General features: G+C 38.7%; 1 protein-coding gene across 1 annotated transcript in view; it reads left to right on the forward strand.

Annotated features, from left to right (window-relative positions):
* The first annotated feature begins 1,326 nt into the window (after positions 1 to 1,326).
* BLTP3B (bridge-like lipid transfer protein family member 3B) overlaps positions 1,327 to 16,373 on the forward strand; it is a 51,102-nt gene continuing 36,055 nt past the window's right edge. Inside the window, exons 1-3 of the mRNA XM_063396240.1 lie at positions 1,327 to 1,890; positions 14,826 to 14,988; positions 16,167 to 16,205. Coding sequence (XP_063252310.1) covers positions 1,847 to 1,890; positions 14,826 to 14,988; positions 16,167 to 16,205 — 246 coding nt within the window. The 5' untranslated portion in view covers positions 1,327 to 1,846. The remainder of the gene's footprint in view (positions 1,891 to 14,825; positions 14,989 to 16,166; positions 16,206 to 16,373) is intronic.

Below are 16,373 nucleotides of genomic sequence, written 5' to 3' on the forward strand. Positions count from 1 at the left end.
ACAATCCCAAGTCATGATAAGGATCAGGACTGGTGGGATTAGCAAGGGCCAGACATAGTCCAGGGGTCATCATGCAGGTCCATCATTACTGGGATGGTCTGAAATCAACATGGAAAGTTGGTGCCCTTCTAACTTCCTTCTGTGTGAGGAGGGTGTGGGGTGTGGTGTGTGCCGATCTGTGCACTTTCCTCCATTCCTCCACACAGTATGCTAAAGGAACATGGGCAACATGAGGTCCCAATTCAGATCAATCCTGCTGGACAGAAATATTTCTGGTTTGCAGTTCTGACATCATTGAAGAGCCTCAGGACTTCCTCTGTCCTTCCAGAGCTATGCATGTGGGACACTTGAAAGAGAACACATGGCATGGGTCCTGCTTTCTTCGCCCCTTATATTTTCTCTCTTGACCCATCATGATGATGAATGTTGTTTCTCCATGATACTGGTACTTTTTGCTAGTTGAGAAAACTGAAAGTAAAACAGGCATAAAAGTGTTAGCTTCACACACAGCTCATTCCTACTTTATAAATCTCCTTAAGAATATAATGAGGTCAGTATTACACAACTGACTGATTTTTAAATGTCTGAAAAAATCAATTGAAAATGTTAATCTCCTGACCTATTTTTTCTATTACTGCTTCATATTTCTGACTTAAAGGTCCTTAGGGTTTTGGTTCATTGCTTGTAAATTATTAATGTTATGTATATGAGAAGCAGAGAAAATAGTATCTGACATCTTTCCTCTGCAGCTCAAGACTCCATTACAGAGGCCATCCTGAATATGGGGGTCACATCTGAAAAAATTTTTAGTTTTCTGACTTTTTTTTTTTTTCTTCTTCTTCTTCTAGTTAATATTTTTAGGGTACTTGGTTACCCACCACTGAAATTCTTCAAGATGCCTTTTATGAATGAGGGAGTGCCAGAGGAAAAGGGTTACTGGATGAGCAAAACTAATACAAGCCATTAATTTCTTAACTGACTTGGAGATTTTGCTACAGCATGAGAGGCTCTTCTCTCGAAAGTAAAATAACTCATAGGCTGTATACTTGCCACAGATACCCAGCAAAATGTAAGCATTTGAGGAACAACCTGATTTTACAAGTCTCTGGTTTTGAGCAATTCGGGTATGGGATATATATCTCTGTGTGTCTGTATGTAATTTTCTTGCCATAGCATTGTAAGTATCTATCAGTGAGCTCTTATCTAGCCTCGTTCCTTTTGTGTGGTGCTGTAGAAGCTGCAGCTGTCCTGTCTTTTGGCTTGGCCGAGGTCAGGCCCAGGCAAAGATGTGATGGTGTTGGGACACGCTCACAGGTGGGAGGGGGGATGGAGCGGCAGGCGGGGATGCAGAGACACGCTTCCAGAGTTCTGGAGATGGGAAGGCTGAAGAGGGATTAAAAAAACAGCTGGCGGAAGAGAGCGGGGAAAAGGCGAGCGGTGCGGCTGAGGCGGGCAGAGGCTTTGGGCGCTGAATGGGGACAGAGATGCTGAGCAGGTGGGCAGAGGTTCTGCGAGCAAGCGAAGGGCGGAGTCGCCTCTGCCCTTACCCGTGGCACTACGTGTCCCCCGCGGTGTCCCTGTACCTGTGCCCTGCCCCGGCCCTGCCCCTGCCCCGCTCTGCCCGCCCGGGGCCGCCGCTCTCCGGGGGGGCGGGGGCCCGCGCCCGTCCCGCCCCCGTCGCCAGGCGATGCTGCGGCCAAGATGGCGCCGGGCGTCGCGTAAGCGCGAGTGGGGATAGCGGCTCCGCTCCCGGCGCTCTCCCCACCTCGGGCAGGGGCGGGCGCAGGGATGAGGCGCGTTCCTGGTCCCGGCTGGTCGTCGTGAGGGGCGCGGGCAGGCAGACACCATGGCGGGGATTATCAAGAAGCAGATCCTGAAGCATCTCTCCAGGTCAGTGGGGCGCGGTGCACCGGGCAGGCTGAGGCGAGGCGGGGCGGGTCGACAGCGGGTCCCTGTCCTGGAGAGCGACCCCCACTCTGGGCTCTGGGCAGGAGGACCGGATCCATCCTGCCCGCAGAAGGGGGGAACTGAAGCTGCCTCTTCGTAGTGATTTGGAGGCGGAGGGGGTGGCCGAGTGCTCGTGTGGGGCTGTCCGGCGATCACAGCCGCTTAGCTGGTCCCTGGCCCCCCGGCTCCTTCGCCCGGTGCCCGGCGGCGCAGGCGGGGAGGGGGCTCGGTCTGCCTGGCGCAGAGGGAGTCACCGAGTGAGTCACCGGCGGGCTCCGGCCGCCTCCTCGCCGGGCAGACGGTGCCCGCCCCCGCTGCTCGAGGTGTGCGGGGGGAGAGGAGCGGGGGAGACCCCGACCCTCGTGATCCCCGGGCTGCGGGGGCGAGGAGCCGCGGCCGCGGTGCGCTGGCGGGCCGGGGCTGGGGCAGCTTGGCCTGTGTCCTTGCAGCTCAGCTCGCGAATTCCGAGCTTTTGAGACACAGGTGAGGCCGGGCAACAAAAAGGTGCACGCAGAGAGATGAAAATAAGTGCGTGGGTTTCTGGGTGGCTGAAATAATGTCTGCGGGGCCTCGCGGCCTAAAATGAAACAAACAAACCAACCCACTGCAAATGTCTTGTCTGTCAATGTCGTGGACTTGAAAGATGGAGAAATCCCAGAAAGTACACAATCTGATTCATACAGTTTTAGAAAGCTGCATCAGGTTTCTCCCATTTTCTAAAGAGAGGCAAAAACCTGTTAGGTACTTGATCTGTCCTAATACCACACTGTTGCTACTTCTTCAGAGCTTACTTTTATATCTTAAAAAATATAACCTGAAATACTTCAGTTTTTTAGTTGTTTTTTTTTTCCAAAATGTTCTATTCCACTTTTGCGTGGTATTTCTGAAAAGTGTTTATAGAGAAAATGAAACAAAATGAAGTGACAGATTGTTATTTGACTAATCTGTTGTTGATGCACATGAAAAACATAATTCTCATTCCAAATCCTTTGATACTTTGATGCTAAATGTAGTAGAATAATTTTTCATCTCCGCCCTGCTCATGAGTTATGTAGCAGGGAATGCTGACAAAGAAATCTTTTCTTCACATGAAAATGACAGAGCACTGTGTGAATGGAAATGCAGGGAGAAGATGTCGTCACCCTTGAGTCAGTTTTCTAGTCAGCAGTGAGCTTGGAATAGCTGGATTTAGCAGCTTGTTTCCTGCAGTGGTATCTAGCAAGCTGTATGGAAAGAGAGGTGAGCTCAAGTCTGTGCTACAGGTTCACTCTAAAATGTGTCTGGAAGCTAGGCATGAGTAGGATGAATCAATTTTTTTCTAGTTTTTCAAATGAATAGCTGAATAGATTAGAACTAAGTACTTTGTCGTGTTGGTAAATTTGTGATTCCTCTCGTGTGTTGTGATAATGCTTACTCAACAAGGCTCTGTCAAATGATTATGACAAATTTCATCACTTCTGGAAAGCTTATGGGATGTATCCAGTGATCTGAGGCTTGCAAGTTGAACTTAATGCTCATAATCCATACTGTTCAAAGAGTATGTTTGCTACGTAAAACGTAGGCAGTATTATTAAGCTCCTTGGTGTGGGTGTTCTTCATTACATCTTCAAATAATATCTTTACTTCCTGCAGAACAGGTGTTTCAGTGGTTTCAGAAGTTGGTTACTCAGGAAAACGGAACTCAAGTGACATGAGCTTAAATTTCAAGACCTTGATTTTTCAGCAAAAATTATAACATTTCTAATTCAAGATTTTCTTTAATAAGTTTTCTGAGAATGTCACTAAGGAGCCAAATACATAAGGAATTTCCTGTAATAGAGAAAGTGCCAAAGGACACTTTCACTTTTTACTCTTACTTAGTTGCTGTTCTGCAGTTTTCGTAGTTTCTTGAAACTGCTGCCTGCTTGTCATCTTCAGCTAAGCAGGTATTAGTGGCAGGATTAAAACTTATTGGAAGAGGTGCACATATAATAAAGCAATAATGGAAAGAATTACCCTCTTATCTCAATTTATTTTCATTTTTTAATGTTTTATTTCCCTTTATGTTTGAACAAAGATATGAATTGGTACCTTACGTTACAGAGAAGTACTTTGATTTTTTGCCACAAACCACAGAACAGTTGAGGTTGGAAGGGATCTTTAGTGGATATCTTGTCCAGCTCCCCCAGTCATCATTGATTTGACAATGTTTGCCATGAAGATTACTGCAGTATCTGTTAATCATATGTTTACTCTTTTACGTATCGAGGTAGTGTATTTGCAAATTTGAAAGCATTGTGTCATTCAGCAGTGCAGTTTCCATTTAGCAGCTCACAGTGCTTTTATTAAATGAACTGATAATGGACACTGGTGTAGAAGCCTTGCCATTCTACATGTGTTAGACAGCTAAAATTTTACATAGTTACAAGTCTCTAAGGTCTGAGAACAAGAAGATGACCCAAACTGCATTTTGAAAAGTTCTTGATATCTAAATTACTTTTTACCTTTGTAATTTTTCTTATTGCTATGTTACAGTTTAAGAGCAGTGAAGATAATCAAGCTTATTTTATTCAGCTTGTAACAAGTCTGTATCTCATGTCAGGATGTGGTAATGAGTTTTTTGCTTTTTCAGTCTTTTAACATTTTAAAAAAATGTCCTCTATCTTCAACATGTATTGTTCTTTCCTAAGGCTGTGGTAGAAAATAAGAAGGAGGGAAGGGGTAGGAACAAACTATGTGTGTTTTTCTTATACTTCACATTATATGGTGCTTGGTGTGGGATATGAAACGAAATGTATTAACTAAACTGAAGAGATGAGTTTGCCATTTGGAGACTTGAATTTTTGTCATCTCTATGTTGGATTAGGTGTGGTTTTACTGAATGCAATTGATGGAGTATCTTTATTTCATATGTACCCTAAAATGAAACAAGTGTCTGGATAACAGCATCTTCCTTTACAAAGGTAGGAAAGATGCACCATCCCTAGGACAAGTCTTCTTTGTAGTGTTGGGATCACTTATTCATACTGTAAAGGTCTTCCCCAGTGAACTGAAACTTGTGTTGAGTCATCATTTGTGCTGTTATGTATTTTCAGTGGGTGAGAGATTTCTTGTTGAACAGCACCTTTTTATCACAAGATTTTCTGTTCAGTGCTCTGCTATGATGATTGCAGATGTCCTTGAGCATTCCTTCTTTTTTCTCAGATTTGGTGGACAAGCGTATGAAACAATGGTGCTAAAGATTTCCAGTAGGAATCTAGATTGTCCTGTGCGAGTTCACTGTGGCGTTACTGCAATACTTTCTCTGGTTGTGAAGGGATCGTCTCCATGGCAGGGGTTTCAATCTTGTTTTTTTTGGATGGGAGGTACATACAGAGATTGGATATTACTAACTCAGACTTGTATAAATAAACACCTGTATTTCCAGGTGTTTCATGGTTTTGGCTTTTAGTCTCATTAAAATTCCCTTTCTAGTTAATGAGCAGTCTGTCTCTTCTATGCATCTGTATGATCCATGCCTTTCTGTGAATAACAGTTTTGTTTATCAAGATATGTGTAAAAGAAGCATGAAGGCAGGCTTATAAACTTTGCCTGTCTGATAAGTAGCCACACTGAATATGACAGTCTTCACCTCAATTGATATTAACTCTTAAGTTTATCAATGACAACATGTAGTTCAACTTGAAAAGGTACAGTTTGTGTCTTACTCAGTATTTTTCACAAAGAAAACATTAAGAGGTTCTAAAGTGTTTGGTATGGCAGAAATTGTTTTCAGATGTGTCATAAGTTAATGTCCTGTATGAACTTAGACCTTTGCTTTTGCTTATCAGAATCAATAGATGTGAACATACTAAGATTTCAATACAAGAAAATTGCAGGGAGTTTTGTGGTAGTTGTTTTTATCTCATAGTTTGGAAGTCATTCTAAAGCTCATATGAAGAATGGTTGTACAAAGAGAGGCATCCTAATTGTATGGATATCAGGAATCAGTTGGTCCTGGTGTAAACCTACATCATCTGGTACAACTTCACTGATACGCATCCTACTGAAGTACTTGCCCTGCGTATTGACCTGCTTTTATGCCAGTCAGACATGCCTGACTGGTGAGGAATGTTGTCCTCAAGAGATCTGAGGTGACTCCTTTTAGAGTAAAGTGATGTAACAGCTTCATTGGGCTAGAATGGGCCATTTACTTCCTGTAAGTAAATGACCAAAATTGTTTGGATGAACTTTGAAAATTCTGCTAGTAGCAAAATAAGTAGCTTTTTGCTTTTTTAATTTTGTGAATCCCACTTCTGTGTCACTTTGGTTTTGTGAAGGTTAGTCAATTCCTTTAGCCAGCTCCAAAGAACACAAAACGTGTACTTTTCCACTTTTCTCTTTGCTTGTACTAATTTTGCAGAGTGTATTCTAGGTTACTGACTTTATTGGCTTGTGTAGTATGTGATAAAATTGCAAAACACTATGTAGACATAACAATCTCTGTTGTTCTGAATGAGTCTGTATGCTTGCAGAAAGTGTTAGCATTTTGTCTGTCTTAAATGCTGCACCTAGGGAAAGAATAAGCCTTAAAAAAATAAAGGTAGTGAAGCAGAACTGCTTGAGACAGCAGACAAGGAGGAGGAGGAGAAAGAGCAATGTAAAGTTTCACTGTAATCCTGTTTTCTTAAATTCCTTTATGTTTGAAAATCAATACTTTAGTATTTAAGCAGAGGCTTCATGCCAATAATTTCTTTTATGTGAATGTGTTGGTAGTGTTCCAATGAACATGAAGGAATCAATAAATGCTTTTTTCAACAAAAGTAAAGAACCTTCACTTCTGTTTTTGTTAGTAGCTTCATTCATCATATTGCATTTTAAGATTCTGTAACAGAACGTCTTCCAAACTTCGAACTGAAATTGCTGTGGTGCTTTATGAAATTATACATGTATTTTGCAGACAAACAAGCAATAATGCATTTTCTGGTAAAATTCTTAATTGTTACCTTTATTAAGATTTGATATTAAGTCTTGCGTTACATCTCAGAAAGATAATTTAAGCTTTCAGTAGTGTTTGGGTTAATAAAATAAACTCACAGAATTTGACTTCTCCTTTTCAGTTTGTTCTATGATTTTGGAAATGTGCACGTATTTGTACAATTCAAGTTCTGCTGAAGCTTTGTTGAAGTCGGACAACTCTTGTGGATACATAATAAAAGCTAATACATTTGCACAATCAAGAGGAAATAATCAGCAGTGTTTTAGTTGTATGTGATCATTTTCTTTAGAGTTCTCAGAATACTAGTAAGTTTCACAAAGAAAATGATCTTGAAGCTTGCTGTGTTCAAGTGTCCAACACACTAATATGAGGTATTCCCTGGGAAAAAAGGATTTTTAAATAAAGCCTGTAAGGAATACAACTGTCTTTTACTATGGAGTATGTAAAACTAGCCCAGAGTTACATTTTTTTTAAATTTGTTATTTCTCTTGCCAAAGCCTTAGTGTTTTGAGGGGTTTTTTTAATATTGAAGCAGAATAAAAGTCTGTACTAAATAACTCCAAGAATGAGAGGTGCTTTTTAAAGTGTCTTATTTTTTCTTTTTTTTTTTCTACAAGAAGATTGGATGAAGGAGATCAGATAATTTCTGATGAGACATTAATGGAATTATAAAAGCTTACGCGAAGTGATTTATTTCACAGGTTTTTTGAGAATCATGGGAATAATTGCTAACAAGTAAATTACTCACTTATATCAATAGTATCTTGGGTTTGGCCACTAGCACAACAACCCAAGTTTCTCAATCCAGTAACTACTGTTGGAGTACACCTTTGTGGAGCTGGTGCTAACCATCGATCATATCTCTTCATTGTCTTCATTTTCAATAAGGAAACACAGGAAAGGAAAGAGTTCCAGCTAGGCTGTGCTTTTTAGTGTTTCCAGCCTCTCACAGATGAATGTACAGGCCTTGCTGGAAGAACATCCCCAGCACAGATTTTGTAGCAGCTCTGCCATGCATCTTCACCATTTAGTTTGAGAATACCAGAGGGTTTTTTTCTTTCTTCAGAGACACTTGCTCCTTCTGACTCTGAAGGAAGCAACACCTGGATCCAGCTACCCAGGAATCTGAAAGTTGTGGTTGTCTACTTCTGAAACAGTTTTCATGTTGTAGTTTCTTCCATTGCTGGGAGTCTGAAGACTTGAGAAGAATAATTTGAAACTAGGTATCTGTAATTGACTTTAGTGATAAATCTCTTAAATGCTGGCCTGATATCCCAACAAACTGCCTACCAAGGTCACTGTCCGAATGTTTGGGTTTTGTTGCACCTAAAAGGGTAAAAGTGTAGGAATTAATTATATTTGATGCATCTCTTTGAAATGAAGACAGTTAGGAGAGAACTTTTTTTTTTTTTTTGAGGAGCTTATTGTAACAAAATTTCATAGCCTGCAAAATCAGACTTTCAGATGTGTGCAAGTCTTTGTAGCAACACCTCAAATACAAAAACAAACCCAGAAGTTCCATTCCCCTACATCTCTAGAGTCAGATTTCTTTAGTGGGAATTTTGAATAGCTGAGGTTGGGACACTGAAATTAGGAACAAATAATGTGAGAAATCTCAGGCTAAGCAAAACAAAACTGAAAAGTTGTCTCCCATTTAAAAATAAAATAAAATCCTCTTATGCTGCATCTTTGGGCTTTCTTCTCATCTTCCAAATGTACTTACTGGGTCTCTCTGAAATGACTTGGCTACATTATATAGATCTTTCCTGCGTGATTAAACTTTTCTTCATAAGCTGTTCATTTAAACAGGGCTCCAGTACTGTAGTATCAGATAGCAAGGGACATTCTCATGGGAATCTAGTGTTTTACACAGGTCTGTTTCCTTTTGAATTCTGTAGTGTCGTGATGTGTAACAAACTGTTGTAACTGCAGTTATCTTCAGCTAAAACTCTCTTACGTTATTGTATCACTCCTTTTTCCCTTTGAACTTGATCCCTTGTATGTCCCCTGTGTCCCGCTCCCTGCAGCGATCCCAGCTGGCTCTGGTGGAGATTGGTTTGCTGTGAATATCCTTACTACCAAAATGAGTACCAGAAGCTTCTCAGAAGCCATGGCAACTGACCACTTGCTCTCACCAGGAATAGGGGCCTTATGTCTGAATACCTTGCCCTCAGGTAACTTCCCCTCTCCCACCTTTGTAGAGTAAATGTAAGAGGTGGTATGTATTTACATAAATTTAGGAGTGAAGTGAGCTCTATAAATGCTACTTGAGTTTCCACTTCTGTTTCTTTTTGTAATTTTAAAATTCTACAAAAAATAATTGTTTGCTATGCAGCTGTGTGTTTTGGCTTCTTTGGAGTTTTTGTAAATCCTAAACTAAATTTGTAAAACAAATTTGTGAACCAAATCAGCAATCCCATTACAAACATACCTTTATGTGTATTTTCTATATGTAATCTGGGTATTTCCTAATATCTTTAGGCTATATGACATTTACTGTTTATTATTTGCATCTGCATAATTCCTTTTCATTACTTATTGTGTATTACCTCGGTATTGACATATTTGAAGGATTGGTCAGCTGTTTAATTAGTTTACAGAAGAAAGTGACTGATTTTATTTCTTTTTTTTTTAATAAAAGAGTTCTTATAGTTAATATCTTATCAAAAGATCTTATTTTGTTGTGAGGTCTGATCAGTTAGCATTAAAACAGATGCCTGCTAATGTCATATAAATAAATGATGCAGTTTCCAAAAAACAGGTTTTGTTACGCCTTTACACTATATCACTATTTCGCCTTTACACTATATCACTATCTCATGATTTTAAATTTTGAAGTTATTTTTCATCAAATGGCTTTTTTTTGCATGGGGTACAGAATGTTGGATTTTAAGTGGAATTTAATAGTTATCGACTATAATCAAATAAAGGTGGTTTTATTGCTGCCTGCAGTGGGGAAGGTGTAATACATTGCCACATATTGTTTGATATATTAAACATATATATGTTTGATATTCATATCATTAAGCCCTGACATGTATAGGATTGTCACGTTTGAATAAAGTTCTTTAGGTTTGATCATATTGGCCATTTCTCTGCTTGCTATGAAAAGACTCATGGAATAGAAAAGCTTAATGTTGTCTGTGAGAGGGTTTATCATAAATGAAAGGTGAATTGCTTAAGCAATGTTTTACTTGCAACGTGATTATCATTCATGCAGTGCAAGCTCCTCATTTATGCAAAGTGCTTGGCTGTGTCTGCACAGATCTGCTTCATGACACATAATTAGATAATAATCATTGATGACAGCAGCTGTCTCAGTTCTGCCTGTACCCAAAAAGCAAGCAATACAGCTTTTCTAAATGGAAAGAGAATAATTTCCTATATGTGTTATTATAGAATTAACTAGGGGAAGCATTATGTACTGTCAAGAGACTTGGTGGGGATGTCATTATTTGAGAAACTGTGGAATGAGTCTTGAAGCTAGTGGGAGTGTACTAAGATGTCTTTAGGAAGTCACCTGGAGTGAGAGTCAGTGCTGAAGTCCTTCTGTATTGTGATGAAATGTGAGCAATTATTTGGAAAGTGTCAGTAACGCAGATGTATCATTCAGGGCTTCTACAGTGGGATGGATAAGGGGATGGTGTGACACTGTACCAGGTGTGTTACACAAATACAGGTTGCTTGTTGAGCCAAGGTCCTAATTAGTGATTTCCCTGGAGAGGAAGATCTGGTTTTAGACTATGATAGGTCAAGCGTGATAAGTGATAGGTGCTTGAGGTCCTATATAGTAGCCTGAAAAGTCCCACCTGAAGCTGTAGGGTTGTAGGTGGTATTTTGTAGTGTGCTATACCTAGTGGCCAGTCTGAGAGCAGTAGGTCCAGGCTGAGAGTGTAAACAAGGAAATGCCCTGTCCTGCTTCAGAGGGTTGGGCAACGAGCACCTTCACAAAGTGCTTTGCAGCAGATAATGCAGATCCTCTCCATGCTGGACATCCAACAGGCCATGGAGGGTTCTCTATCTTGCACTCAGACACCAAATGCGCACCTGACAATTCTGCAAATGTTCAAGGTGAGATTATGTAAAGCACTTAGCCATTTATGTAGAGTGGCCACAATACTGATAGGTAAAGGGGAGATACCTTTCTTGTGTACAAAATGATTTTAGAGGGTGGGAGAGGGTGCCAGTTGGGTGTCATAGATAGTGAGGGGTGTACTTGAGCAAGCCAGTTACTTTAAATTAGCTTTGTTTTGTGGTGCTAGGCTGGATGAGAGGAACTCAATTGTAACAATATACAGTGTTGATCCCAATACTATGTTTCTGTGGCAAATTTGACAGAGTTCTGTTCCTCTTTGTGAAGTCTTAAAATTTGAAGTGATACAGTGAGCTGAATGGTAGTAGACCTCCTTCACTCTGTTACTTAGAGTCATGGGAAGGAAACATCTTCCTGAGAAACTCAATGGAAAAAGACCATTTTTCTTGTTTCAGAAATAGTGTAATATTCCTTAGTGATCAAATAACATGTTTCATCAGGTGAAACAGTAAAAAAAACCCAGTTATCTTCGTGTTCCATTTCTGCTGTTCTATTATTGATCCAGTTGCCAGTGCGTAGTAGGTCATGCTTCCCTTTTTCAGAGCCTGTTGCCTAAGCAGTTTGAGTTCGTAACACGGAGATAAACAACACTTTCAGAACATACTGTGATTTAATAATTTGTTATGATTTGAGCATACATTTAGCATCATATCACTGAGGAAATGTTATCTAAAAACAGGAAGGCACATGGTAGAGCTGGGGAAACCAGTTGTATATTCAGGAGATGTGCAAAATAGCTGAGAATCTGTGTCCAAATGTGATCTACACTTCTCTTATTTCTCTACTAAATCCAGAGGTTGGAGTTTCTTGTCAGACTTGACAAGGCAGCTGGTATTTGCTCCAAACCTTTGGGGAACACTCTTGTAAGCTTCGTGTGGTTTGTGGCCTTTTGTATATGAACCATAAGCTTGTGACTTCAGAAAAGTATTTTCCCATCTTCTCTACCTGTTCTGGGGGATTTTTTGTTTCTGTTTTCAACTGCTTGGCCATCTTCTCTGCTCAGTTCAGGGCTCCAAACTTGTGATGTTACAAACAAACATTTAGAAAATAAACATTTTAGGCAAGGAAATAAGTGCATCTTTTATGTAGGTTTTGCATTATTTTAGAGGGAGAGAACTGGAAGAACTGTTTTGGTCCTGACAAAATACATTGATTATAACTTACTCCTCTTTGATTCTTAATACTGCACTGTAATACTGTTACTGTACAGTCTTTTATGCTTTTCTCTAAACTCTTAGTCTGTACTTCGTAAATTAAAGTTGAACCACCTATCTGTAACTGCATAGGAATATTTAGTTGCATGTATGTGTAGATGTACCCAAAGGACCTATGTCAGGCAGCTTATGATATTGAAAAATTCATATTACTGGATCCTTGCATTTAAATTATAAATATTTTACAGCATTATTTGACTTACAAAATTCAATAATAAAACTGTATTGAAACTCATACTATCACATAGTAACTCAAACCTCAGATATGTTTTGAGAAGGGAAGTGTAGTTTGTGAAATTGAAACTCAGGCTGTGAAAACAGCTTTGCTAAGAGTATCTTCTCGCAGCTCACCTGTTGAGAGTTTTCTTCTGTGACTTTTGACATGAAGGGTGCAGTCTTAACAGATAGAGATTCTCTTATGTCTTTCTCTTCTGAATGAACCAGCACTTAAAGCATTTTTCCTTTCACTGGCTACAGGAGAGGAAATAAATTCAAAGCAACACTCTTGGAAGAATTAAAGAAGTGTATATAGAAAAAGTGATGGTCCTTCTGCTCCCTGTTGAGAGAGACTGACTTCAGTTTGTTTGAAGCATATTGAAAGTAACTCAAAAATGGCTTTACTGTTGCCATTCTCCTCCTTAGTGGTATTTTGATATCTTTCTTGCTCTGAAGTTTGAAAACTTCTTTCTGTAGGTCCTGTGTGTTTCACTGTGATGTGTGTGCAGCTGTGATCAGGATAAATCTTAGATCTGTCTCCGAGCTGAGAGACATTTCTGGTGTGGCTGAGCAACAGGGAACTCTGAGGGGGACTTCTTTCACAGAGCATGAGTCTCAGGGGACCTGTGTGTACCTGTGTCTGTGTAATGGCAGAATGATTTTGCGTTTGCTGTATCAATGTGACTTTAAAATGACACAAGTTTGTAATTCTTACGTTGACCCTTATCTAGAAAGTGAAGAGTGAGAGGTACTAGCAGGTGACTGAAAACACTCAATGGCTGCTTTTTTTCTTCTAGGAATTTTGTACAACCTGAGTCAGATAAGACTTTGCAATGGTTTCCGATGTAGGAAGTTTCATATGTTGCAGTTACTGATAGTTGTTGTAATGAGGAAAGTTACTTAGTTCTTCTCATTATTCTTTGTTGTGGAAGGCAAGAAAAAAGGGTAACCAGGAAACAAAATAATTCATGTCCTTTATTCCCCTCATAATGTTTCTAAACAGAGCATTTAGAAGTACATTAGTTACCAAGGAAAATACATTTATCAATATCAATATATTTTAGTACTGAAATTATGAAACTATATTCACAGATTAAATGTCATTGCTTGAGGATAATTTATGACTGAAAGCAATACAGTAACAACTGCAGCATTTCATAAGAAACTTGTCTAGTAATATTTGCAAATATGTACTACTTGCATTTTGTCAGGCTAGGTAAATGCATTTTCAAAGCTAACCATCCCGTAAATGGAGTAGGGCAGTTGGACTCAAAAACTGCCTGCTCTCTTTCAAGCTGTACTTGCTAACTGTTAAGAGAGCTTGCTGACCTTCTTCATCTTCCACCATCTCCCTCTCAATTATATAATGAGGACCTTGTAGTTCAGTTAGAAGTTGGTTTCTTGAATGCAAAGGAAATGCTGGAATTGCACCTTCTGGGACATTGCTTCAGTTCGATGTTGCATCGTTGAGGACAGACGAACCCCTTTGCTCTCTGCCTGGAGAATAGCAGCACAGGAGATTTTGGTAGGAAAAGTCACAAAGCAGAATGCCAACAGCAGTATTTTATACTACCTTATCTTGTAAGACTAGAATCAATTCAGGAGCAGAAACAATTTTTCCTAGTGAAAGTGTGGTAAAGCTTAGCCTGTTCTTAGCTTATGGTAAATAGAATGTTGCAGCTGTTGTTTTGAAGGTGGAGAACTGTGGGCTCTGTCATGTTTTTGTACAAGGAGGTGAAGCGTTTGACACAGTCCAACAGATTGTTTCATTGTATCAGCAAATTCTAGTGCATTGGAAATATAAATAATTTATATGTATGTTTTTAAATAGTTACACTTTTTACCACATGGATATCGTATTCAGCTTTCAAGTTTTCAGCCAGTATTTTATATACCTCCTGCTGCTATGTGTGTGTATGTGTATTTCTAATTTGTCATTAAATTCTATGACTAAATTTAATTAATGTTGTAATAAAACTTTTATATTGTGAGATTTTAACTAAATATATAGAAAGGTACTCTTATGACAGTAATTTTAAGGGTTTGGGATTTTTTCTCCTTTCAAAACATGAAATGTGTCAAATTTCAAAGCATGAAATAGATTCAATTCTACTTTATATAGTTTAAAATTAATAGTTTGAGTCAGGGATTGTTTGGTATTCTGGGTGACACAAAAATTAGAAGACATATCACAATATATTTTTGTTTATGTGTTTATAAATTAAGCTACTGAGATGAGAAAATTACAAATCAATTCCATTATACCATTTCTTTCTAGGGTGAAATTTATCTAAGATTTCTTAACCCCCAGACCATTGCTTTAAGTTAAATTGTCACTGATATTCAGGATAGCTTTGATTGCTTTATATATGTTTACTTAAGATGTGTTTGTTTTTAGGTTCACCAAAAATCTGTCACCTGACAAGATCAACCTGAGCACCTTAAAGGGCGAAGGTCAGCTGACCAATTTAGAGCTGGATCAAGAGGTACTCCAGAATATGCTGGATCTTCCAACATGGCTGGCTATAAACAAGGTGTTTTGTAATAAAGCATCCATTAGGGTGAGTGTTTTGTTGTGCTGGAATGGTAATAAACCAAATCTTTTTTCTTTTCATTCTATCTTTGTAAACTTTCAAGCAACTTTGTATTAGCAGGAAATTGTGATAAGTGCTTGATTAAATTTTAAAGAACAACAGAGATTTTATCAGCAATAATTTCTTCCTTATTTTTGTTTCTCATGTGATGACATAAAATGCATCTGAAAGTAATGAAAATAAGAGTAAATATTTTAATTTTTTTTTCTTTCGGAGTAGAATTCATTCCTGCATGTTTTGAAAATGAGGTAGAAATAAAAGTTTGTATTTGTCCATGGTAATTAGTCTATCATAATTATTTATTATTCTCTTTGTTTGTTCTCTCTTTGCTCCTCTTCATTTATTGTTTTCCTTCTTGTGTTCCCATTTCCAAAAATACCTTTCTGAGGGATTCTGATCACTGTGGGAAATGTGGGAAACACAGTAAATCTAGTAGATACTGTGGTTTTGGTCATTGTGGCTGCTAATAATTGAAACAAGGTATATCATCTGTACCACATTTTTAAGAATGTGGGATTAAGAAATGAAGGCTGGCTTGTTCTTGACTGAAGTTAACAGTGTGATTAAACATTAGCACCTGGTGGGGTTTTCTTGGTTTTGGTGGTTGTTGGTGGGTGTTTTTTTGGTGGTTGTTTTTTTTTTGTTTTGGTTTGGTTTTGTTTTTGTTTTTTGTGGGCTTTGTTTATGGTTTTTTGGTGTTCTTTCTTTGCTTTTTTCCTCCACTATGGGAGATTGTCCTGATTTTTCTGAATGCAGTGAACTTGATGTTTTGTTGCATGCATCCAATCAGTTTTAGGTCAATAAAGGAAATGTAGATTTTTTTTCCTTTTAAAGGAAAGAATGTGTAAGGCAGTGATGCTTTTTCTGATACTTGACAACTCAATGTTAAAGAGACAGATTCTACTTTGTTTATCTGTTTCTTTTGCTCAGTGATGAGTAGATTTTGAAGTTCAAGGTTTTTAACAGCTAGTGTGTGCATAAAGTTACCATATATATGTTCAGATAAACTTAATATTTTGAAAATAATACTGTGCTGAGTTCAGAAGTTAGAAATATAATTTGTATGCCTAAAACACATTCTGTGTGATTTATTTTACTGTATTTTTAATATTTAATTTGCTTTAGAATAGTGTTTTCTCTTGCAGATACCATGGACAAAATTGAAAACACATCCCATCTCTTTGGTGAGTTCTAAAATAAACTCTGAAATGTACTGTGTGTAATAGAATCTATATGAAATATTTATATCGTTTTCTTGATGTGATTCTAGAAATAACTGAAACATCAACAGGCCTTTACTAAGTATCCTCTGGGTAGCAGTAGATCAAGGCAAAATGCCTTAATGTTTTTCT

Source organism: Prinia subflava, chromosome 4 (genome assembly GCF_021018805.1).
Source record: "Prinia subflava isolate CZ2003 ecotype Zambia chromosome 4, Cam_Psub_1.2, whole genome shotgun sequence".
NCBI lineage: Eukaryota > Metazoa > Chordata > Aves > Passeriformes > Cisticolidae > Prinia > Prinia subflava.